The sequence below is a fragment of the Astatotilapia calliptera genome, chromosome 3, assembly GCF_964374335.1.
Source record: "Astatotilapia calliptera chromosome 3, fAstCal68.1, whole genome shotgun sequence".
Classification (NCBI taxonomy): Eukaryota; Metazoa; Chordata; class Actinopteri; order Cichliformes; family Cichlidae; genus Astatotilapia; species Astatotilapia calliptera.
In genome coordinates, this window is record NC_137424.1 from 14,182,648 (window position 1) to 14,207,489 (window position 24,842).

Sequence of the window (24,842 nt, forward strand, 5' to 3'; positions counted from 1 at the left end):
CAAGGGGCCTCCTGCAATTAGACACAGAGAGAGAACTGTCCAGTTGTCTCTTTTAGGTTAATCATTTCTGTCTTTTTTTTTATCTTAAAAAAAGACTAATAGATTGTTCTGCGGTTTTCTAGAGATCCTGTCAATCATGGACCCTTTCCTCCCTCTGGCGCCCCCTGGCTGTACTGTTTACCAGCTGCATCCTACATGGATGCGAGCAGCAGTCTTGGCTATTAGAAGGCTGACACAGGAAAAAAAAGATAAAGACACGTTGTTTTCAACACAATTTATTTTACATACTCTCCATACACTTCATATTCCGTGTGAAGCCTTGGTATGTACTATTGCAAGTTGCTTTCAGCTTATCATGTCAGCACACACAGTCTTTAGTCAGCAGGTCCTTAGTCAATCTGCCCGCACTGAATTCCCTCAGCTTCAATCAACGGGCCCCTGGAAGATGAGTTTGATGTGGCCCTGCTCTCCTGTCAACCAGGTACCACAGAAAGGGCAGGCAGCATGAAAGGCATGAGTGCCGTGGGGCAATGGGATTTGGCTCCACCCTGCTACTGTCTTTTCTGAGCAAACATGACCACAGGGGCAGAAAGCATGAGTGGGTGGCCCAGCGTCCAGGTACAATCCCCCCTCACAGCCCAACCACAACGGCACGTAGGGGCCTACTCTTCGACACATAGGGCACTCCCTCTCACCTGTGCCGGCAGGTGCTGTGCCTCCGGGGCCGGGGGGCCCTTTTTCTTTCCGGTAGCCCCAGTTGTGGTAGCCGTGTACGTGACCGCAGTTGACATAAACCCAGGGTTGCTTCTTGTCAACAATCTCGCGCTGGGCCAGGCTGGGGAAGGCCAGCGTGTTGAAGCCCACAGGACACTGAGGCCTCGCAGCGTTCAGCTCCTGTCGAAGGCACTCCAGCTGTTTGAGAGTAGGAGTATGCCGCAATCCGGGGGGGGTCCTCCACAGCAAGGTTGCTCCACACAGATCAATCAGTGAACCATCCTGGAGTGTGTTTGACTCATTTTCAACCTTCAGAGCAGAACAGAAAAAGGAAAATGTGAGTGTAGATATGAAGCAAGGAAAGCATCATTATCAGAAACTGAACCAGGCAAAATCATTTTTCGTATTCCTGGAATTTTGGGAATTTTCTTAAACTAGAAAAACTTTTACACTTCTATGCCACCACACAATGGGTTCAAGGGTTCAAGGTTCAAGGGATGTAGCAATCTATGGAGTGTACAGCATTGGAGCAGCGGTCCCCAATCCCCGGGTTGGGGACCAGTACCGGTCTGTGAGTTGTTTGTACCGGTCTGTGAGAGTTGAGGCTCGGGTGTAAAATTTAGGGTTTTCAGGATTTTATCATCTTTTCCTGTGTTGTAGTTGTGTGTCTTATTTTGAAAGAAATATTTACACGTTACCATAGCGACCAAAAAGCATTATGATGTTGCTCTCAGTGTTGTTGGCGCATTTCAGGAGGAAGCTGCTAATAAAGTTACACAGTGAATTCAGATTTATTATTATATTTACAAAGTACCACAGTTTTTGTCTCGGTCATATCATGTTGTTGCATTTATCTGCGACACCTTAAAGGCCGCTCCGTAAAAAAATTGTCTGACGTTAAACCGTGGCGTAGAAAAGGTTGGAGACCGCTGATGTGTAGAACCAGACAGCAGCTTTGTTTGTTTATGTCTCGACGAAGCAACAAGTCAGCAGATGTCTGAACACAGGCAGAAAAAAATATTCAGTCACATTTAAATTTATTTACTCAAAAGACAAAGAAAACTCAGTGTTTATGCATTTATTGTTTTTATATTTGCATCTTTCTTTCAATGCGCTAAGAATAAATACTTCCTAGTTTGACTATTTCCATTATTTCTAATGCTGCTCTAAGGTCACCGTCCTTAAGCTGCAGTTCGTCTTTGACTGCTTTACTTAACTTGTACACCTTCTGTGATCATTTCGATTATTAGATTAGCTTTTATATTAGATTATTTAGATTTAGATTATTCAGCAGGCCCCAGAAATGGACTGAAAAATAAGATTTCATTCATCATTACAGGATGGTGTGCAGCCAACAGCTTGAATGTTTCAAACAAAGGAAGTAGTGGTGAATTATGACACTGTGTTCGTCCAGCTTTGGTCTATTTCCTCAGAACGTTTTTCTTTGTAAATCAGCTGAAACTGTTACTGGAGTTAAAATCATCCACATGCTGGGAAAAACTGGATGTTTATCCTGGGCCAAGAAATGTTTGTATAAAGTCAACCAAGACCTAAATTTAAGTTTAGTTTAGTTTAAGTCGAGTTCGTTATTCGACTCGATATTTCTGTGATGACAGAGAAACCAACCAAATCATTGCCTCCTAATTAAATGTCAGAGAGACTGTGCTGTACGACTGTATACTGAGTATACTGACATTTTTCTTTTCTTTTGCTTGGTCCTTGTGGCCACGGGCCTTTACATGGGCTTTACATTATTGCACGGTTTAAAGAATAGTGTGCAGTTTAACTGCAGCTCAGAATCCCATTTAAAGAATTGCACTCAAACACACATCAGGAGCTAATACTGCTGAGAGGACGTCTTTCCTCCTTTTTGAAATATTAATAAAAAAAACATAACAGGATCTTTAAATACAGACTCTTTAAATACAGACTCTTTAAATACAGACTCTTTAAATACAGTTATTCGTAGCTTTTGATATTGTTTAGCTTTGCAGTCTGTGATGAATCAATCATCAAAAGAAAGCCCTGCAATTTTAAGTCAGGCTCAGTAGTTTGGACACTTGTATCCACATGAAGTCTGCATGAAACACATCAGCTGCTTTCTTACCAGTTTTCCTCTCTGCTGGGCTGAGCGTGTCTCCCTCAGTGCAAAGACATTGCCACAGACTGAGATTTCTCTCCAGACCCCAGGAGCCGGCTCAGACACAAACTCGCCCGCTGGGTGCATGACCAGCACACCATTGGTAGTCAGACCATCCATCAGGCCGTCTGATGTTCTCCATTTGGCAGCCCGCTCCTTAGATTCCCCACATGGACACACACAGAGCAGGCAGATATTCAGGTTAACGTGAAGACTGTGAGGTGCTGGAGGCTGTTGTTAGAGATGGTTAGTAAGGAAGCAGCTATGGCTGCGTTTGCCTTCTGCTAGCTCAGTGTAGACCAGTGTACTGACTAAAGCACAGAGATGCTGGCTTTGATGATGACTTTGAAAAGCACACTAAGAGTTCCTAACTTAAAACTATTTTACATACAATAAAAATAACCTTTATTAAGCATAAAGGGCTGCGTTCCTCATTCTGACTGTAATTTAGCTTAGAAAGGCTTTTGTGGACTTGAAAACAAAATATTTCTGTTTATTTTTCACTAAAAACATCACAGTAAGATGCATGAAACAGGTCGTAGATCATGTTTAACCTAATGTAAATTTATCCCAATACAAACTATGATCAGGTCTCTGTTTCATATTTCGTGGAGTTTCATAATTTTCTATTTACACAGGTTAGTGTCATTGGGCCTCATTTATATTTACAGTGCATAATCTGGCTAAAAACAGACAGAAATGAAGAGTGTACCAAAGTAAATCAAGCTCTTTCTCCTTTCACCCCACACAGCGCTTACATAAAGCTCCTCACCTATTGGCATCCAGCCTTTACGTCACTGCCACAGTCGGCTGTTGTCAAAGCTGCGCTTGTTTCACAGCTCATCAGAAACTAGGGGTGCGTTCCAAAAGTACCTCCTGTGTCCTATTCCTAACCTCTTTTAGTGGCTAGGAGAATCAATATGGACTTAGGAGAAGAGAACAGCCAGATGTGACTCCAGATGTCCGCTGTGTTGAAAGTACAATATAGAATAGAATAAAATAGAATAGGCCTTTATTGGGTGCTCCACACCAGTTGCTTTGGCCTCTGTCACATTCTGTACACACAGGACAGCCTGAGTGAAGGTCTCCAGCTCCTGCTCTCCAAAGATGGACCAGTCTGTGAGATCAACACAGTCCTAGAGCTGGAGGAGAGCATGGCCATGTTTTAATGACCCAGGTGTTTGGAGGGGTTTGTTTCCTTAGGGGGTGCAGGCAGGGATACAGTAGGTGGACTACAAAATGTGCACACTTGCCACAGCGTGTTCTAACAACAGTGTTTTATGGAGGTAAATAAAACACAGAACAGCCTGTGAAAAATATTACTTTAATATAAATGTTGGCATTTTAAAGAAAAAGTAACATTTAGGGCCTGATTTATGCCTGACTTAGACTTCTGCAGGAAATCTACTTATGATGTAACCTTCCTTCAGTTGTTGCTGCGTCGACCAAACCTGTAGTTACAGTTCTGGTGAAGTGCACTTCGGGTTAAGTGGACGGTCAGGACGCAGGGTTGTGATGTTGTAAGTTACCATGTAGATTCTACACTATGTCCATCCGTTTAAATATATTAGTTATCCCTGATCTCATCTTATCATATCTCAAATGTTATCTTTAATTAAAAGTGACTTTTATTATTGTAGATGTCAGATTATGTTACGTTGTCCTTTTTCCTCCTGTGTCTGCTCTTTCTGCTCTTCCAAAGACAGAAGACCAGGAAGCCTGCAGGACCCGAGGGCGTGTCCCCCTCCTGCCTGAAAGTCTGTGCTGATCAACCATTTTCAGCTGCATCTTTAACTGGTCTCTGGATTTGTATCCATCATCCCAAAGAAATCCACCATGATACGATTAAATGACTACAGGCCTGGCGCCCTGACGTTTGTGGTTATGAAGTCTTTTGAAAGAGTGGTGTTGAGCCACCTGAGGGACATCACAGACCCCCTGTTTGTCCAGTTTGCCTACTGGGCAAACAGACTGGCCAAGGATGCAGGACTATGTCCTGCAACACCTCGACCAACCTGGGATATAAGCCATTATGTCTTGGCCTTCAGGTTAACCTTTAATCCTCCACTGAAAGCTCCCCAGTTTACTGTGCCCGTCTCCACCTATCAGTGGATCACCAGCTTCCTGTTGGACAGGCAGCAGCAGGTGAGGCTGAGGAGCATTTCAGCCTGTCCCAGGGGTGTGCTCTCTCCCTGCTGCTCTTCTCCCTCTACACTAATGACTGCGCCTCCGGAGAGCCATCTATCATTCTCCTGAAGTTAGTGGCTGACGCCAGCATCATTGTTCTGATCCAGAATGGTGACGAGTCTGTGTACCGATGGGAGGTGGACTGGTGCAGTCAGAAGTAGGGATGGGTATCGTTTAGGTTTTGTCCGATACCGGTGCCAAATCGGTACTTTTGAAACGGTGCCGGTGCTCAAACTGGTGCTTAAAGAATGGAGAACACAAACTTTGTCCAAAAACCTCTCATGTTCAGCTGTTTTTTGTAAAAAGATAACAATGTTAGCCTTTTCTGCAGCTATGGGGCATATATGGTATCACTCTTGGCTGGAAGCAGTGCTTAAACAATGGAAAAAACACAAACTTTGTCCTAAACCTCTCATGTTTAACTGTTTTCCTCTTTTTCTTTGGTCATTTTAGCCTTTTTGGCCAGTGTGAAGGGAGTATCTGCCATCAAACAAGAAGACAGCAGCATGTAGCTATGATGATGTTTGCTAGTTCACCTTACATGCATTAATGTAATAACGTGGTTAGCCTACTCAACGTAAATTACACTCGAACAACATTAAGCTGCTCACGCAGAGAAGAACGGCTGCTGCTGCCGTCATCATCCGTCATCCTTTCTGCTACACTGGCAGGGCTAGGGGCCAGGACTCTTTGTGTTTTTGGGGGATGTTGCATAACAGCCAACCCACCCGCAGTAGATGTGCTCGGTGTGAGGTCTCGCAGCAAGCTATCAAATACGGCGCATTTCTGGGCTTTAAAAAAAACGCTATGCGTCGCCAGGTGTTTCATCGGATTTGAGGTGTTACCTCCTTTGACAGTATCACAGTATCAGCTTAAAGCACTTGTTGCTGCTGAGTTTGTATATTTTGCTGTGAAGTACAGCCAGACTTTTGACCGCTTCGCCTTGGGCATTTTTAATCTGTAGCTCTGCTCTAACAGAACGCACGTACCTGGCCCCGCCTACTATCCTCGGAAACGTAAAATGATTGGCTAGAAGTGTATCACAGCTCAGGAAAAAAAGCACCGAAATAAATGTGCGCTGCTTTTCGGTCTGGTTACCACCGTTTATGTCAGAACCGGTGCCATCATGGCACCGGACACCGGTACCCATCCCTAGTCAGAAGTACTTGGAGCTGAGCCTGTTCAAGACTGTGGAGATGACCATGGACTTTCTGAGAAACCTTCCCACCATCATCGTCTTATCATCCTCAAAAATACTCTCACTTCAGATTCCTGGGATCTGCCTTTACACACAATCTGGTCCTCACATATAGAGTCTGTCGGGATGAAGGCCCAGCAGAGGTTGTACGCACTGCAACTCGGAGTTCAACCTGCCACAGGAGCTGCTGTTCCTCTGCTACACTGTCATCATATATGAGACCATTAACAGGTGCCTGTGCCACTTTTGTTTTAACTATGTTGTTTATTTCTTGTTTATTTGTATTCTTTATCACCTGCTGTAACACAACAATTTCCCCGTGGGATGAATAAACTCTCTCTCTCTATCTAGCTGGTCGAGTCAATACAAACTAAATTAAATGACTGTAGATTTCTTTCCTTCATAATATTTTCAAGTCCACAATCAACAGCCGCTTCATGAATGTAAATATGCACAACAACAAGGCGCAAACTAGGTGTTACACTCAAAACAGGAAGGCCAAATTAGACTGTGGTGGGGCGTGGCCTGTGGTGCCGTGCAGGGAGGGCGGGCGCACCTGCACGGCATCCTTAATCACGCCCAGTTAAAAACACGGGGACTCAGGTTGGGGTGTTGTGATGTAAATAAAATAGCTCAAAACACTGATCCCTGGACCCGCTGTGCCTTATTCACTCCACATAGACGTTGCCAGAAAACATTTAAAGCCTCCTTAGGCTTGGAAAAAAAATTCTTTGGACAGATGAAACAAAGTTGTACCACAATGATGGAGAAGGATAGGAAGTAGATTCAGATTCATACATCTTCATCTGCCAAACACAGTGGAGACAGTGTTATGACATGGATCGTCTCCAAAGGTTGATCCTGTTCATCTGGACGTAGCGTTTTGTGGGAGAAACGTTTCGTCATCACCAGGTGACTCCTTCAGTCTCAGCTGACTGCAGCTTTCAATCTTATAAACAGGACATTTGCATAATGACTGAAACCAGCCCACTGAAGGAACAATGGGCTGGGAGGTCAGTTCCTTAATCTTAATTATGCAGATTCTCATGACCACTGATCAACAACCACTGATCTTTTGGAGATTTACTTACCTGGATGATTGAGCGTGCATCATCATAACATGGATTGTATGGCTGACAGTGAAACTAGATTCAGTGTTTATGTTACTGCTGATTAAAGAAGCAGGATGAATTCTGAAGTGTGCAGGGCTATAATCTCTGGTCAGGCTTTGCTAAATGCTAAAAAGGTGCTTTAAGTGACTTTGAATGTGGCACGTTGGTCGGTGCCAGAAGTGTTTGGTCTAATTATTTCTGAAACTGCTGACCTGCACATCCATCTCCGCTTACAGAGAAATGAGAAAAAATCCAGTTAGCAGCAATACTGGCTGAAAATATCTTGTTGATGCCAGAGGTCAGACGGGACTAACCACACAGCTTTGATCTGACGGAAAGGCAACAGTAACAAACAACAAAGCTGCTAAATATGAATGAAAAGACAACATCTGCTCCGTACAATATTATACATCTGTGTTGTGTAAAGCGCTTTGAGTGCTCAGAGTAGAAAAGCAGTCCAGAAATTTAGTTCTGATAGCCAAGTTGTCAGGGCTGTCAATCTTATTATCATTCCTCGGTACTCTTAGCACAGAGGTGTCACATTTTAAATTGTCCCCCCTGCTTCTGCTACGGTTCTTAAGATTATCAACATTTAGAAAGGAAGGAATATTTCAAATACCGTACGGGAACTAACAGCCGGAGGCTAATTTGAAAAAATATCCCCAGATAGCTCATATCTGGGTTTATATATTGTAGAAGTCAGATTTCCCACCAACTGTCTCAGACTTGCAGTTAATTTAGAATTAATTAAGTTAACATGCATATCTTTGAGGGTGAGAACACACCCAGAGATATAAAAAGTGGTTTAGTTGGTGAACTTATCCACAGGTTTGCAGACTACGTGTTTAGGGAGTCAAAGGCACCAGTGTCTGATGAGTCCGGAGTAGAAAACTGTTGTATGTAACCATAACATGTATAGATTATTTCATTTGGTGAGTACAGTATTATAAAAAATGAAGAAAAGCCTGCAAGCTAGTTCAGGCAAACTACTTGCTATACTGTCTCTTCCTGTCACATCCGAAAACAAATGGTGTTCAAATGCAGGATTTCACTTAGCGCAGAGAGACTGTAACTGTTTCAGAAACCTCCTTTAAACCTAGTATTAGTTACTAGTTACTGATGAAGGGAAAAGCAGAAGGACACTATGTTGCTTTTCAATACTTTAGCCTGGCTGACAAAGAGTCGCAGCACGTTTGAGCATCGTTTTGCTTTAGCAGTAGTGATGACTTCAGTAACTTTGTAACCACGGCTGTCTCGAGTCACACATCTGTTAACAAGTCAAACTGCTTCAGAAACTGCTGATACTTTACAGACCACTTCTCTCCCGTTGATCTCTCTGGGCTACTTTATGCAGACTGCCGCTAAATGCACAAGACCCCATCCCTGTAAAACTCTTTAAAAAAGTTCTGCCTCTAAATAAAGCGGAGATGAGTTTGTTGTTATTAATAAGTTAGGTACCACAGGTTTATAAGGTAGATATAATTAAGCTGTTTGAAAAAGTTGATCTAAATGGGCTCTGTGATCGTTTGCATAATTTCAGTCTGGATTCACAGCGCAGAAACAACACAGTGATCTTGGTATCAGACAGTGGACTGATATCTGTGCTTGGCCCAACAGACCTTATTGCAGCTCTCAATACTTTACATGGGACAGAGCCTTTAACTCTCTGTCCCATGAGACCAGCCACAGGAGAGGAGAAAGACGTCCTCTCCACTTTTAAATGCAGGATTTAAACTTCCCACTATTATAGTCAGACCATTCATGCTGCAAAATATGCTGCTGCTGCCCTGCATCACTGTCTGCTGATGTTGTCTGCAGGGAGTGATGAACTCAGCTGTAAGACACTAAACACAGCACCGAATATTAATTTGGATCAGAAATGTTATAATATGTGATCTGTTTACTGACTAAAGATTAAACACATGACCAAAGTCTCTTTCATAACTCATGAGTAACAACTATTAACTCCCACACACACACACACGCACGCACGCACGCACGCACGCACGCACGCACGCACGCGCACGCACGCACGCACGCACACACACACCCCTTCACGTTTTCATGCAGCTCCATCACATGAACAGACATGCATTCTTGCAGCTCTGATGTCACACGTGGGTGGAACAACCACATCCCTTCTGTCAAACTACCGTGGTTGCTATGGTTACCAGTGGCGCGTACCAAGCGATGCCTGTCACCCACGTGGGAGGGAACACTCACCCCCAGGAAGATGTTCTTGGAAGAGTCAAAGCCAGCGGCGTAGATGCGAGCGGTGTAGGGAGCGCTGCGCTCACACATGATGCGGCAGGCGTATCGTGAGATGGTGCTCTGAACTGATTGGCCTCCGCCCTCCCCCACCGCACCCCCAACTTGACCACTGCTGCCGGCTGTGTCCGTCACCACAAAATCAATCATGCTTTCTGTGGACCGGCCAATCTGAGAGAACCGAGAGAGAGAGGGCCCACTGAGACCATACAAAGACATGCTGAGCACAAACACTCCAGTGCAGTCTTATTGTGCATGTTTTAGAAATATGTGCAATTATTTGCATACAAGCATCAGTCGGGTGAAGAATCCTAGAAGATAATCATATGTTCCAGCTGATTTTTTCTTTCTTCAGTTTCTGTCAGCTGTGTGATTTTAGTAAAACTTTATAGACCTCACTGTGTAAAGGAAGAACAGGCCAACAACCTGGCCCTACAATAATAGCAAGACTGAATTGATTTACTTAGTTGCCAGGCAGATGTGGAAAGTGTAACACCAGCACAAAGATGATTATTCTGAAAAATGGTGAGACCTGGATTAACCAATAAGAATGGGTCCATACGTTTTGAATGGCAGAAGCCAGTTTTCAGTAACATTTGACCAAATACATAAAGTAGTACAACACTTGTGATTAGTGATTTCACTTTGACCGCTCTGAGTAGAAAAGCACCACACGAGAACCAATCAAGTCCATGTACAACGGACACGCCTCTGTGTTTACTATGTGGTGCTGCATTTTGACTATCAACAAAGTGAGAGTCAACGAACAAAATGCTTTCGAGCCTGGCTTGTGCATGTTTTAATTATAAAAAGAACAATGTGTGACAGGAACAGTATTTTAATAGTTACTGGAACCAGGCTGTACCACACAAAAGGTCAAACATGCAGACTTTTTTGTGTGTTATTCAGAAGGAGCAGGGACTCCACTCATGGATCTGACCCTTAAATAGAGAACAGTGGAGCCCTGGCTTTGTTTGGGTCTTCTTCATACGAGAAGGTGGCTGGAAAACAACTGCAAGCTGCTGAGGGCACACAGGTCTGACTGCAGACTGGAAAACAACTGCTGCTGGTTTTACAGCTTTATGTTGATCTACAACAACTGCTTTAAAGTCTGAAGCAGAAAAACAAAAAATATTAGTTTAATTTTGTAAATATGTGATATTTAGGTCAATCAGTGACAAAGAACATCGGAGAATGTTGTCATCTTTAAACCTTTTCATCCTGAGAGACATAAATAAGCTTGAATAAAGGCTTGTAGCCATTATTAAACCTCGATTATCCTTTGATTTGTCATACTGTTACTCGGTATGAAAGGTCCAAGTTTAAATAAATATCATCAAATTTCAGCTTATGTTTTTACAGTTACTATTTTCCTTTTCATATTCTTCCTCGAGCTAAGACTATCTGAGGGTAGGTGTTCAACAGCTAACAGATTTCACCCCGACCAGTGTCCAGTGGTACGGCTCTGTCTTCTGTTTGTGGTACGTTGTTACAATATTTTACACGATTATTTACTGTCCAGTGTCTTTTTCCACAACAGGAAACAAAACTAAAATGTTGAATTGGCAACCACACACGTGTGTGTGTGTGTGTGTGTGTGTGTGTGTGTGTGTGTGTGTGTGTGTGTGTGTGTGTGTGTGTGTAGACACTGACCTGAAACATATCTGTGTTGGTGTCATGGGTGTATTCCACAATTACAGAGTGGCTCCGTGACAGTGTGTAGGAGATGCTGTGCTGGCTTTTGTTGCTGAGTGCCTGCCAAAGGAAAACAGATTATACATCAACCACATCACATCACTGACCTCCAGAAAATCTACTTGGAGAGCATTTTCTATTTTTAAAGACAACAACAGCACTTGGATTTATATAGGTGTTTTTTGTAAATACTAATCATAATATTAACAACAACACAGACAGCATCTATCCTCAATGTCTTACTGTCAATGTGACAGCACGGTGTGTTTTTTTTACATTATTAATGCAGCCATTAACCATGTTCTAAAGGCAGATTTAAATATTAACCATTACATATAAATTTTGCTTTTGCAACTTATTTGGTTTTGATCACAGAGTTGAGCATTCAAAGCTTCCCTCTTAGTTTTACTTGCACAGATGAGAAATACGACTCCGTTAGCTCAGGTTAGTAAGGTTATTAAAGACTGTTAAATAAATAGCCCGTAGCCATGGCAGCTGAAGTTTTAAGGCTTTGGCAGAGTGATGAGGTTAAAACTAGAAACAGTTTTTTTCTTTCTCTTCGCTAATGAGGAGTCCAAGTCTAATGAGGTCTTTTTGGCCTAAAGTAGTAGTTTGCTGTTTGTACAAGACCGAACATGAAAAACTTTAATTGTATATAAATAACTGTATATTTTTAATGAAAGAGCCAATGACCTGTAAGCTATTAATCGCGTGAAAGAGTCAGTGGAATTAATCCACTATGAAAGTAAAGAAGTGAAAAAAAATATGAAACTATCAAGAGAGTCAATAACATTGAGCTAAAAAAATGGAAAGCAAGATACTTGAATTATCATGTATCAAAGATGCCAGGACCTATGCCTATAGGGCTCCCAAACCTGGAGCATCTGTGCTTTAATGAAGACCTGTGCCCAGATGACCATCAAAGAAGAATTGCACTGGTTGAGAAAACTTGAAAAGCAGGGAAATGGCCCCAAACCTCACCTCACTGAAGCAGGAGGGAAAAGAAAAGAGCTTCAACTTCTCGGATAATATGTAATTTCAAGGTGGTGCATACGTTACATAACTCCCATTTGGGGGTCTCCAGGTTACTGTATTGATCTCATTAGTGTTGCTCAATAATTGTTACATTAAATCTTGCCAACGTTTGCTATTATTGCTCGCTAGTTCTTAATGCATTAAGCTACCATTTACAGAAGCAATCCAAACGTAAAAATAATCACTTTTAAATCTCAAGACACATAACCAAAAAACCCCGCATATTTCAAAATGCAAAACAATTTGAAAACCAGCTTTTGCCCAATTTAAGAAACTCATTCTCTACTAAGTGAGACTAGTTTTTTGTAAAAAAGGGAGGGAGATGTAATCTTGCTGTATCTATGTCCTTTTCTATATCTATTTCTATATTCTTAGGATTGTGCAATCGAAGCATGATCATCATCACGCAGCGCCTCTACTCAAGACCTGTGCAATATCAGCTTCAACAGAGACCCAGACATTTAGGTGGGTCGAGAAGGAGGTTTTTGAAAATGAAATTTTCCAACACAAATAACTTGACAGATGTTGGTTTCTTTGTGCTCAGAGTTTGAGTCCAGTTTCCTTAGAAAGAGCTCACCAGGAAGACACAGACGGCGCTTCCTTTGCACAACATGTAAGGTCATCATACATAGTTTCAGAGCGCCACTGTATAACAATACTAAACAATAACTCAAAATAATTACAAGGGGTTTAGTAGCCCTGTATTTCACATGGGTTACAGTCATGTGACCTCCCAACCTGAATGCTGGTAATAAACAATGCAGAATTTATTGCAGTACCTGGCAGAAAGTGTCTGAATCCTGACAAGGAATGAACACTAGAATAACTTTATTTAAAATTATATTACATAAATGTCTTAACAGTACCCCTCCACGAATCGCTATCTTATCGTGGTGGAGGGGCTTGTGTGTCCCAGGGATCCCAGGGGCTATGTTGTCTGGCTTTTGCCCCCTGGTAGGGTCTCCCATGGCAAATTGGTCCTGGTTGAGGGACCAGACAAAAATCGATTCAGAAGACCTCTATGAGTGCACGATCAAGGGAACACTGCCTGGGATAGGTTGACTGGAGCCCCGCCCTAGAGCCAGCCCTGGGGAGGATGCCCGAGGGTGAGCATCTGGTGGCCGCACCTAAAGGGACATAGGCCCATCGTCCTGCAAGCCCACCACCCGCAGGAGGCGCCACAGTGATGGGTGGAATCTGTGGTCCTGTCCTCTGTTGTGCGCCTTCTTCCTGTTTTGTATATACTCCTCTTGTCTGTTATTAATTCTTGCTGTCCTACTATTAATATCTTTATACCATGTACAGCTGGTGTGGAGCCCACCAAACTCTTATGACAAGGAAAACTTCGTCGCTGTTCCAGGTCGCCGGTAAGGTTCCAAGAAGAGATGGGCAGTCAGGCGTTACAAGCAATGCGTTACTGTAATCTGATTACTTTTTTCAAATAACGAGTAAAGCAAGGTATTACTATTGCAAAAAAGGTAATTAGATTACTGTTACTTTCCCGTTAGCGCACGGTGTTACTGCGTTACTAAACCTTGATTTTGTTTGCGAGAGTGTCTCATGACAGTGACGTAAGCGAGTGTGACGTTCGTGGCAACAGCTGTGTGCAGCTCAAAAATGGATAATGTAACGAGTGCAGGAGAGAGTATGAGCGTGCAGTGTTTAAAGCGTGGAAGCACTGACGTTACTTTGAGTTTGATTCCGTAAAAAGTGACAAAAACATTAGTGTCTGCTGTTTACTGCGTGGGAAGAAAACTTCTTTTTACAGCAAAAAAATACAGAAACTTTCGAGCAAGCACCAAGTGTGCTGCCACGGGAATGTGAAATTCACAGAGAAACTCCCGGATCCCTCCACCGACATGACCGCCGCGGCACACCTGCACCAGGGCAAACCTCCGCCTGCCCCACTCCTGCTAAACAGGTGAAAATAGAGCAACAGGACCGCTGAGTCTTTCATTTTATTTATTTTCTGCTGTGTTTTACCTGCATCTATTTGAAAGAGTGAGTGTAAACACAACAACATATTTTATTTATGCAGGAAATGGGTTTAAATGGTAAACAAATTTATTCCAGTCAGAGAATGTTGCATATAATTTAATTTTTGCTTGATGCATAAAGTTAAAAGATTAAAACTAATAAAACAAGTTTTAAATGTTTTCATTTGATTACATTTTATATGATTGATAATGCAGAAAAAGTAGAATTGCTTTATTACCTATTCATATTTTTAAAAAGTCACTAAGTAACTAATTGCTTTTGAAAATAAGTAATCAGCAAAGTAACGGGATTACTTTTTGGGGGAAATAATCAGTAATTAGTTACTGATTACTTTTTCAAGTAACTTGACCAACACTAGTTCCAAGGCAGGTATACTCCATGCTATGGTGGCTTTGGGCTGTAGGCAGACCCTGGTCCACTAAACCCTGGTTCCCCCAGGCGCACTGCTGGGCACAGAGCGGGTGGAGGTTAGGTGTGTGTGTGGGGACATTCATAAACATCCCTTGGTTCTGGTGAAAATTAGGGTATAAGCGAAAAACGCATAGACTGACAGCTGTGGCCCAGAGAGTGGATGTTGCTGTGTTGCAACAGTGATTTACAGATGTGTTCTCTACTTTGCCCGGCTGTATGAATCTGGTGTGCAGCCTGGTGTGACGGTGTGTTCACAGCCCCACAGGTTACCTGAGCACAAGACACAAACTGTGTAAAAGGAATTGGCTGAAATGCTGAAGCTGGGAGTAATAGAAGCCCCATAGTTCTTGGAATAAAGAGAGATGGGTCTATATGGTTCTGTGTTGACTACCACAAGGTGAACGAAGTCTCACAGTTTGATGCCAATCCCATGTCCCGGGTCAATGAGCTCCTGGACTGGTTGGGCACTGCTGTTTGTTTTATGATGCTGGATTTAACCAAGGGCTACTGGAGGTATGGGTCGTGCCAATTCCTCACTCTTCAGTTCAGCTTGCTCTGAGCCACTTTCCAGCACCTCATGGTGCTACGTCCACACACTGGAGCTGCTGCTGCCTACCTAGATGTCCGTGACGCATGCAGGGCTCACGGCCAACCCAAAGAAGTGCGCTGTTGGACGGAGGGAGTTACAGTGTTTGGGGTACCACTTTGGAGGCTGGCTGATGCAAAGATGGAAAAACAGCCATTTCAGCCTGCCTGCGTCCCAAGACAAAAAAGGAGGGGAGGCGGTTCTTCGGGCTTTTCAAATAAAAAAGCATGCCTAATATGGTGTTTGGGCATAATGGTCCCATTAATAAACACCTCAAATGCAGGACACTGGTCAAAAACTGAGGGGGAAGGTAAATATCAGTGGGCTCCACCTTTAAAACCGTTCATGTTGTCATGGTTCTGACCCAGTGTTTTGAGTTTTCTTGTTTTATTATTTCAGGTTGATTTATTAGTTTTGACTTGATTCTGTTTGACTTCCTCGTCCGTTTAGGTTCCCGTTGTGTCTTTGTCCTCTGTGTCCCTCTCTGTGTGTTTGTTTATGTGCCTGTGTGTGTCCTTGTGTCTCGTGTCCCCTTTCTGACCCCTTGTTCTTCTCGTGTTCATTCCATGCCTCCACTGTCTGGAAACTTTGTCCATGTTTCCCCACTCCATCATTTCTTTCCCTCAACCTCTCTCGCTCCCTTGTGCTCCCTCACTCTCTCTCGCCCCCTCTCCTGTGCTCCCTCACCCTCTCTCGCCCCCTCTCCCTCTGTTGTGCTCCCTCACTCTCTCTCGCCCCCTCCCCTGTGCTCCCTCGCCCTCTCTCGCCCCCTCTTGTGCTCCCTTGCCCTCTCTCGTCCCCTCTCTCTCGCCCTCTCTCGTCCCCTCTCCCTCTCTTGTGCTCCCTCGCCCTCTCTTGCCCTCTCTCTCCTCTCTCTCTCTCTTGTGCTCCCTCGCTCTCTCTTGCCCTCTCTCTCCTCTCTCTCTCTCTCTTGTGCTCCCTCGCCCTCTCTCGCCCCCTCTTGTGCTCCCTCGCCCTCTCTCGTCCCCTCTGCCTCTCTTGTGCTCCCTCGCCCACTCTTGCCCTCTCTCGTCCCCTCTGCCTCTCTTGTGCTCCCTTGCCCTCTCTCGTCCCCTCTCTCTCTCGCCCTCTCTCGTCCCCTCTCCCTCTCTTGTGCTCCCTCGCCCTCTCTTGCCCTCTCTCTCCTCTCTCTCTCTCGTGCTCCCTCGCCCTCTCTCGCCCCCTCTTGTGCTCCCTCGCCCTCTCTCGTCCTCTCTCGTCCCCTCTGCCTCTCTTGTGCTCCCTCTCTTGTGCTCCCTCGCCCACTCTTGCCCTCTCTCGTCCCCTCTGCCTCTCTTGTGCTCCCTCGCCCACTCTTGCCCTCTCTCGTCCCCTCTCCCTCTCTCGCCCTCTCTCGCCCCCTCTCCCTCTCTTTTGCCTCCTCTGTCTCGTCGTGTCTGATTAGCTCCAGCTGTGTTTCCCTCCCATTTCTTGTTCCCTCATGATCCCTTGTGTATTTAACCAGCAGAAGGTGAAACTGATCAATAAGCCCTTCTGCTACTATTGATTAGATCAATATCCCAGAAGTTTAACTGAGTGGATGTTTGAAAATATCAGGTTAATGTTTTGAGCAGTATATACATATTTTCATTGTAACTTATTTTTTGCTCAGATCAGTGACAATTCAATGATGAATTACTTAATAGTATAACAAACTGATTTCTTACCTTTGACACCAAAGGAGTTGAGACATTGTGGATAACATCAGGTTTGACCCCGTTGGCTTTGGGTCTCTTGTAAAGAGCCAGACGACTTCTTCTGCGACCTTTGTCCCCATTGGCCAGTGACCCGTTGTGCCTGTGAAAAATAAAATCAATTGTACCTCACTATAATGGCTATAAAGACTTAAGTTTAAACAATTCCTTAGCAGAAAAACAAACATCGTAGCAAGTTTTTCTTTTTTTTTATTCTATATAAGTCAAAGGTGCTCCCAATGGAAAACTGCATCAGTGCTGGGCTGGTCAGTGGACTTTTGAAATCAACACTGGCAACCTGGGATGAGGAAGAAATCTGTTTCAGAAAGAAACTATTTCATGCACCATGTATTCAAGTGTACTACGTAGGTGCACGGCTTAAAGTGGGATTTGGCAGGTGGTAAAACAACGACTCATGTCAGTCACATATCTGTTGGTAGCTCTTGGAGATGTGTTCTTTGTCGACAGGCTATCTGACCTTTGATGTTGCTGGCTCTGAAGTTCACTACTCTTTGTGAATTGTACCAACTATATTCTACAATATATAAACAGCTGTTACAGGAGCCATTGTGGCTGCTTTCCAAATTGTAGCCAGTAAGAAACTTGTACAAAAGCAGTACTTGGCAAGTGTTTAAAAAACATGAGCAACTTAAATTCAAATTGATGAGTCTTTCAAGAGGCAAGTCAGTATACTCAGCAGTCAGATTAAAGAAAAAAAGGTCAACAAAAATCTTTTAAAATACTGCAAATGACTAGTTTTAGCCTACACTAACCATCCCGTGTAACCGCTGAATAACATTTAATTATAATTCTGTTTGTTAAGCAACAGCTCATGTGCAGATCTACCATCTGAATGAAAAATAACATGAATTAGAATCCCAGAAAACTGATGCTTGTCATCTGAGCGTTGCATTTTCAGTGGAAGAAACGTTTCATCACTTTTCACTCAAATGAACTCTTCAGTCTCAGCAGACTGCAGGTTTCCATAGACTTATAAACAGTGCATTTGCATAATGACCAAAGCTAGCACTGCTGACTGACAGTGAGGTGTGTGGTCAGACTGTGGTGATATGCAAACTGATATTGAACAATGGTCATGAATACCATTCAAGGGGAGTTGAGGAAGGGCTGCACACTGCACCGTAAGATGGTGAAAGATGCAGCCCTGGCCCCTCTTTGGTTCAGAGATGGTCTTTCCCTTTTCACATAAATGACCTCATTGACTCTGTGCTCAAGCCAGCATTCCTCCTTCTCCAGGATGTGCACATCACCCTCATCTTTGAAAGAGGGATTAGTTTGAAATGATGGCTGCACAGAGAGTTGTCGGAGGCAGCCTCTTAACCGTCACAGAAATATACACCTCCAGATGCAGGAAGAGGGCCACCTGTATCATGCAGGACCCCACTCACCCAGCACACCCACTCTTTGTCCCCTCAGGCAGGAGGCTGAGCATCAAACGCAAAACCACCAGACTGAGAAACAGCTTCATTCCAGAAGCTCTGAGACTTCTCAGTGCATAATGGACAAGAAACTGCTACTGTAGTACCTTAATCAGCTGATACTTTGCTGCTAAAATATTTATACCTACACTCAAAACTCTGGAACAGCTTGCCGATTGATCCAATCCTTTAAATCACGTTTAAAAACCCACCTGTTCAAGCTTGCCTTCCAAACAACTTAGTTTTTAACGTTTCCCCGGTTCATGCTTGTTGTCACGTCACCATTTTATAACTGTATTTCTCTTGCTGATAATTGTATTTCCTGCTCCTTTACTGCTGTAACCCCGCAAATGCGGCTCGTCTGTGAAGCACTTTGATGTACCTGAGACTTTTAAATGTGCTATAGAAATAAAACTGAAACACTTCTATATCTATACTCCATACTGTTACTCAGGTTGTTGCACTTCACTTATTTGTATTATTCTATTTGGTACTGTTTTATTACTTGTCATTCTGTTGTTTTTATGGAAAACTGGGACCATGGGTAATTTTGTTCCACCTCATGGAAACATGCAATGAGAAAGACAATAAAGCTTCCTTGAATCCTTGAACCCCTTATTACTGGCCTATAGGTGTAAATAATCCTAGCCTCACATGGTAGCTGTTCTGTATCGTGCATCCATTCAATCAGAGGTTGTTTAGTTTTCTTGATGTGTAATTTACAGCAATCCTCCTGGAACTTAACAGAGTGCACTGCATCAACCTGTTTGTCCCAGGGCAGCTGACCTTGGGAGTGGACCTATTTTTAATGCAAAGTGTTGTGGGGTTTGAAAGCCACAGAGAGGTGGCATTCTGAAAAAATGGGCCTGCTCACATATAAGGGACCACTGAAGGTTCTCGTTTATGCAGCGGTGATCCTTCTCTCCTGGATTACCTGGAGCGTCCTCACATTCACTCAATGCTTTTTTGATATCATGTACTTTTGCTGCTCTTGCTGCTGCATCTGTGGGTGAGGATGGTTTTCATTGTGTTTCATAACACAGAATGAACACAATTTGTGTCAAACTTGTATTTCACTGGATAAGAGTCAAACCTTATTTACTCATCTGTATGTGTTGGTTATGTTACATGATAACTTTTAAATGCCCATTACTGAATTTCACAGTCTAAGAAATCTAGCCTTTAATTTTCAGATCCTCCCTGGTGAACGTCATGTGTTTGTCCACCAAGTTAATGTGATCAGTGACTTGTGGTATGTCCTGAGAGTTTATTTCCACCCTGGTATTATCCAAAAAAACTGAGCCAATGGCTGGGTGGCGTTTGGGTTTTCAGTACAGACTTGGTGTAGCTTTCCCCTGCAGTCCATAGGATTGTCATTTTCTAGCTGTGTCAGACAATCTATCACCATTTTGCTGTAACCACGAGCTGGATCCCCTTTCAGGGTCACATAAATATTTTTGTCACTACGCAGTAACAACATTTTCCAATGATAGTCTGTCTGGTTTAGCAAAACTCTGCTACTGTCAATATCAACGTCCATTTTTATTTCTGTAGCACATTTAAAAGCAACAAAGTTGACCAAAGTGCTTCACAAGTTAGTTCATGAACAAGAGAAAACAAAAGAAAAAAGAAATACAGGAAAATAAGACATGCGAATAGAAAGAAGCAAGAAGCAAATACAATATATTTAACATAAAAACACACAAAAAGAGGACCTGGTGTCACTCAAAATGAACTCGAATTAAAAGCCAATGTAAAAAAAATTTCAGAGTCTTCAGAGTTTCAAGATAGCATTTGAAAGACTGTATAGACTCTGAACTATGAGTATCGAGTCTAGGCGCTGCAACTGAGAAGGCTCGATCTCCTCTATGCTTTAATCGAGACCTCGGCTGTACTAAAAACATTTGGGTAGATGATCTCAGTGCTGTTTAGTTGCTATTGCTTCGATAGCTGGGTGTTTATTTAAAACATAAAACTGAAAGTAGGTAAAAGCATCTTAAAATAAGCACGATAATGGACAGGGAGCCAGTGTAAATTTGATAAAACTGGAGTGATGTGATCGTACCTTCTAACACCTGTTAGAAGACATACAGCAGCATTTTGGACTAAGAGAACCACAGTAGTCCAATCAAGAGGTGTTGAAGGCATGAATAAGTTTTTGCAGGTCTTTAGGAGGAAAATAAGGCTTTGCAACTTCACGGAACTGATAAAAACTGGTCTTCACAACTCTGAAAACTTGCTTCTCTAATTTAAAAGAGCTATTTCCAGGATTTCTTACAGTCTGGGAATGATGACAGGTAAAAGGGCCGAGGGTATGAGTTAACTGATCCAAAAACAATAACTTCAGTCTTATTTTTGTTTAGGGTAAGAAAATTCTGTGTCAGCCAGTCTTTAATGTCTGATGATGATGTTGTGTGTACTGAGTGACAAGAGTGCTTTGCTTGTTTTGATGTTGATATTGGATGCTGGCTTAGCAAAATTCTGCTAATGTCAATATCATGTCAATTTTATTTCTGTAGCACATTATGTGTCAAATCGATCTATTCTATCGTTGCTCCATTGTGATGACCATCTCACACAACACCAGAGAGTGGATGGTTCTGCACTGAGATGTGTTCTCCCAATGCCTGGTTGCACAACGCTTTTAGAGCATCATTTTCAAACGTGTGACAGTGTGTTCATGTCCCTATAGACTGTCTGTGCTTAACAAGCAAATTATTCGGAAAGAAGTGGCTGCTATGCTGGAGATGGGGGTGACAGAGGAGTCACAGAAAGCTTGGTGTAGTCCCATCGTTCTTGTAGTGAAGATCACGGTTTGACGCCTACCCCATGCCCCATGCTACTGGTAGATTACCTTGTCTACACAGTCCAAGGGGAAAAAAAGGTCTTCTCCACTCTATATACAGTAATTTGCACTAATTTGTCACTCCTCCTGGTCAGAGCACCACTTTGCTGCGCCTCATGGACCATGCTGCATCCACACGCTGCACATGCTGCCGTGAATGATGTTATCATCCACAATGACACCTGGGTGGAGCAGATGCAGCGAGCGTCAGTCCTACAGTCCTACAGTCGCTGAGGAGCTAGCTGCTGGGGCCAGAGAGGAGAGAGAGGTAGCAGGAACATCCGGAGTGAGGAGCGCTGACAAATCACGAGGAGCTGGAAAAACTCCCCGCAAAAGCACAACACGAGTAAAAGTATGCTTTAAAGACTCATCCATTGCTGAGCATTGGGTCAGTCCTATTTTTGTTTTTTCATTAGTGTCTGCTTACATATGACACTTTGCAAGAATGCTGGACTTTTTTCATCATTATCAGACATTTTTTACCATATCTGTTTAAAATGACAGATTCTGGTTCATTTTGAGCTAAAGCAAGACCTGCGAACACCAGGCTCAGTCAAATTCATGCTCAGTCATTGCCAAAGATTTCAGTGTGCTGAAAGCATGTTGGCACACTGCTTAACAACAAATATTTCTGGAACAACTTCACCTACTCTCAGGGTGGATGGAGAAGATAAGGATGTGATGACGCAGAGACTCCAGGAACACTTAAGAGTAACGAGACACAACTTTAGCCCAGTGGTTCCCAAAATGGGGGGTGTGCCTCCCAGGGGGGGCGCAGGGCCATTGCAGGGGGGGGGGGGCACGGTATAAAAAAAAAGAAAAAAGAACGCTTGGACACTGCTAGCATAACGGACAGGTTTTTGATGCGGCTCCCACACAAACGCAAAGCAGAGGATGAAGCATCGCCAAATATGCTTCCAAACCAACTTCCTTCCAAGCCAAAGACTAGAAAATATGATGAAGCATTCCTGCCTTTGGCTTCACCTGCACAACAGTTTTAATCACGGACAAACAGTATCCCACATTCTTCATTTTTAGTTCACAAACACTTCTTATAACGACTAACTACTCCTGAAAGAGGTTTTAGCTCTTTATACAGTAAAGTTACAGGAGGATGAAAATAATTATCAGGCAAAATGTCCTTCGTTTGTTAAAATAACCCCATGATACCACGTGAGCACACTATAAGCACACTATATACACGGTGTATGAGTTACAGAAACATTGTGGGTGTGTGTACAAGGGGATTATATATGATATAATAAGTAAATAAGGGTTTAAGGGCTGTGGTCATTAAGGATGAGGATGGTAATTGCACATCTGCCAGAATATTGTACAGAAAAAGGAAAGACCAAAATATCGCACAGAGTCAATAGCAGCGACAGAATGACTGTATGGCAGAGGTCTGCTCATGCTCTTAATTTGCATTAATGGTTCTGACAAGTTGTTCTTTAGTCTGTTGGTTTTGCTCCTGATGCCAGAGGGCAGGATGTTGAAGAGGTGGTGGTTATAATCGCCGTGGCTCTAGAGAGACATCTAGAGCTGACAATGGAGTCCAGGGGTGAGAGTGGACAGACGATCACCTTCGCTGCAGTTCTGATGACCCTCTGGTGTCTCTTCTTATCGGCTGTTGTGCAACCAGCGTACCACAGGGATGGCAACACTCTCGATTGTGGCATGATAGAAGAACACTAGTAGGTTTGCAGCCTGTTCCAACTCATCTCAGGACGCCCTCTCCACATACTCGCCTTTTATGGACAGGGGAGGGGGATCAGCTTTTGTCTTGCACAAGTCCATGACCACTTCCTTGGTTTTCCTGGTATTGAGGGTGAGGTAATTGTAGTCACACCATTCTGTCAGACGCTGGACCTCATCTCTGTAGGCGGTGTCATCATCGTTGGTGATGAGCCCCGTGCTGTCGTCTGCAAATTTGATGATGATGTTGCAGGGATAGGGGGGTGCAGTCAGTGGTGTAGATGGTGTACAGGAGTGGACTCAGCACACATCCCTGTGGTGAGCCAGTGCTGAGTGGCAGGGCGGATGGTCTCTGGTTGCAAGCCTGACTGATTGTGTTCGGTCAGTAAGGATATGTGCACTAAAGGACATATCCTGGCCGAAAATGACTCCGACGCTCCTCACTGTGAAGGCCGAGGCAGTGCAGTCCAGAGTAAGAATCTGGTTAGAGCCTTCTATTTCTACGATTATTAGTGTCACAGCCAATAACCTCGGTTTGATCTGAATGTAGAATCAGAAAATTAGATGGCATCCAGGTCTTTATGTTTTTAAGTCATTCCTGCGTTATATAAGGGATAATATTCCCAAAAAAGTAATTACATTACCGGTACTTTCCCGTAAGCAGGCTGCGTCACTAAACTGTGATTTTGTTTGTGAGAGTGTGTCATGACAGTGACGTACGAGCGTGCGACTCCGTGGCAGCAACAGACATGTGCAGATCAACAATGGATAACATGGAGTGCAGGACAGAGTACGACCACTCAGTGTTTAAAGCTTGGAAGTACTCGCATTACTTTGAGTTTCTGTAAAAAGTGACAAAAACATTAGTGCTGTGTCAGGTTGTTTGATAATTCCAAAGAGCCTGACCCGCCCCCACAAAATGTAGCCCACACAGCTGATAGGAGTGATACACGCATGCACATCTACCAAGGTAAAACTGGTAATACACTAATACACTTTCATTTAGCTTGAAATAACTTTCCAATCTAAAGTACAAAGACAAGACTCAAAATGATTTGAAAAGCAGCAGTGTTCAAATAACAACTTTGAAATAGCTTCATGAAGCCTGCAGAGCACTTAAAAAAGAAGAACTTAATACAGAGAAATTATGGGTCAAGTTAATGTCACATGGTTATTGGTTACATGTCTGCAAAACCTCGAGTGGTTGAAAACTAGTCGTCAAATCAGTTTGAAGACAAGTTGGCAAGTTTATGCTCTTTAGTAAGTAAGTAAGCTTCCTGGTGAAATTCCAGATGTGCAAGTGCAACTGGTCATAACTGGACTTTCAATCTCAAAATCAAACCCACACTGAAAGAGGCTCAGAAGCAGACAGGAAGATATCCTTGACCTCGACGCCAAATGAAAATCTGGGGCTTGACTGTTATTAGCCTATTCCCTGAATCATCATTTCTCCATACATGCATGTGACCTACACTGACCTACTGTTTCTAATCAAGAAAATATATAGTGCATCAAGATCTTTATAGCACATCTAGAGAGTACAGAAATTAATAAGATGGGAATTATTATCTTATTTACTAATATTTTCATCTGTCTATCAAATGCATCTCATGGCTAAAACATGGTTTCCATTTAATGTGGAACTTTTGACACTCAAAGGTCAAATGTCAGAGCTGGGAGTGACATCATTCCCAGCTTAAACATTTGTTCAGTAGTAAAGCTGGAAAAGCAAAGAAAGAGAATTTGTTTTGCTCCTTGGCAGAGGGTTGAGCCATTCATGCGTTGCTAGCAACACAGTGCACTGTACGCAGTGTACAGACAGAGC

At 43.2% G+C, this 24,842-nt stretch overlaps 1 protein-coding gene across 14 annotated transcripts in view; it reads right to left on the bottom strand.

Annotated features, from left to right (window-relative positions):
* Positions 1-259: 259 nt before the first annotated feature.
* Positions 260-24,842, bottom strand: part of peli3 (pellino E3 ubiquitin protein ligase family member 3) — a 43,864-nt gene continuing 19,281 nt past the window's right edge. For all 14 annotated transcript variants that reach the window (XM_080299737.1, XM_080299735.1, XM_080299740.1 and 11 more), the window contains 5 exons: positions 17,012-17,141; positions 11,273-11,374; positions 9,575-9,790; positions 2,822-3,010; positions 260-1,023 (listed from right to left, as the gene is read on the bottom strand). In XM_080299737.1, the coding sequence (XP_080155863.1) occupies positions 424-1,023; positions 2,822-3,010; positions 9,575-9,790; positions 11,273-11,374; positions 17,012-17,141 (1,237 nt within the window). In that variant the 3' untranslated portion in view covers positions 260-423. The remainder of the gene's footprint in view (positions 1,024-2,821; positions 3,011-9,574; positions 9,791-11,272; positions 11,375-17,011; positions 17,142-24,842) is intronic.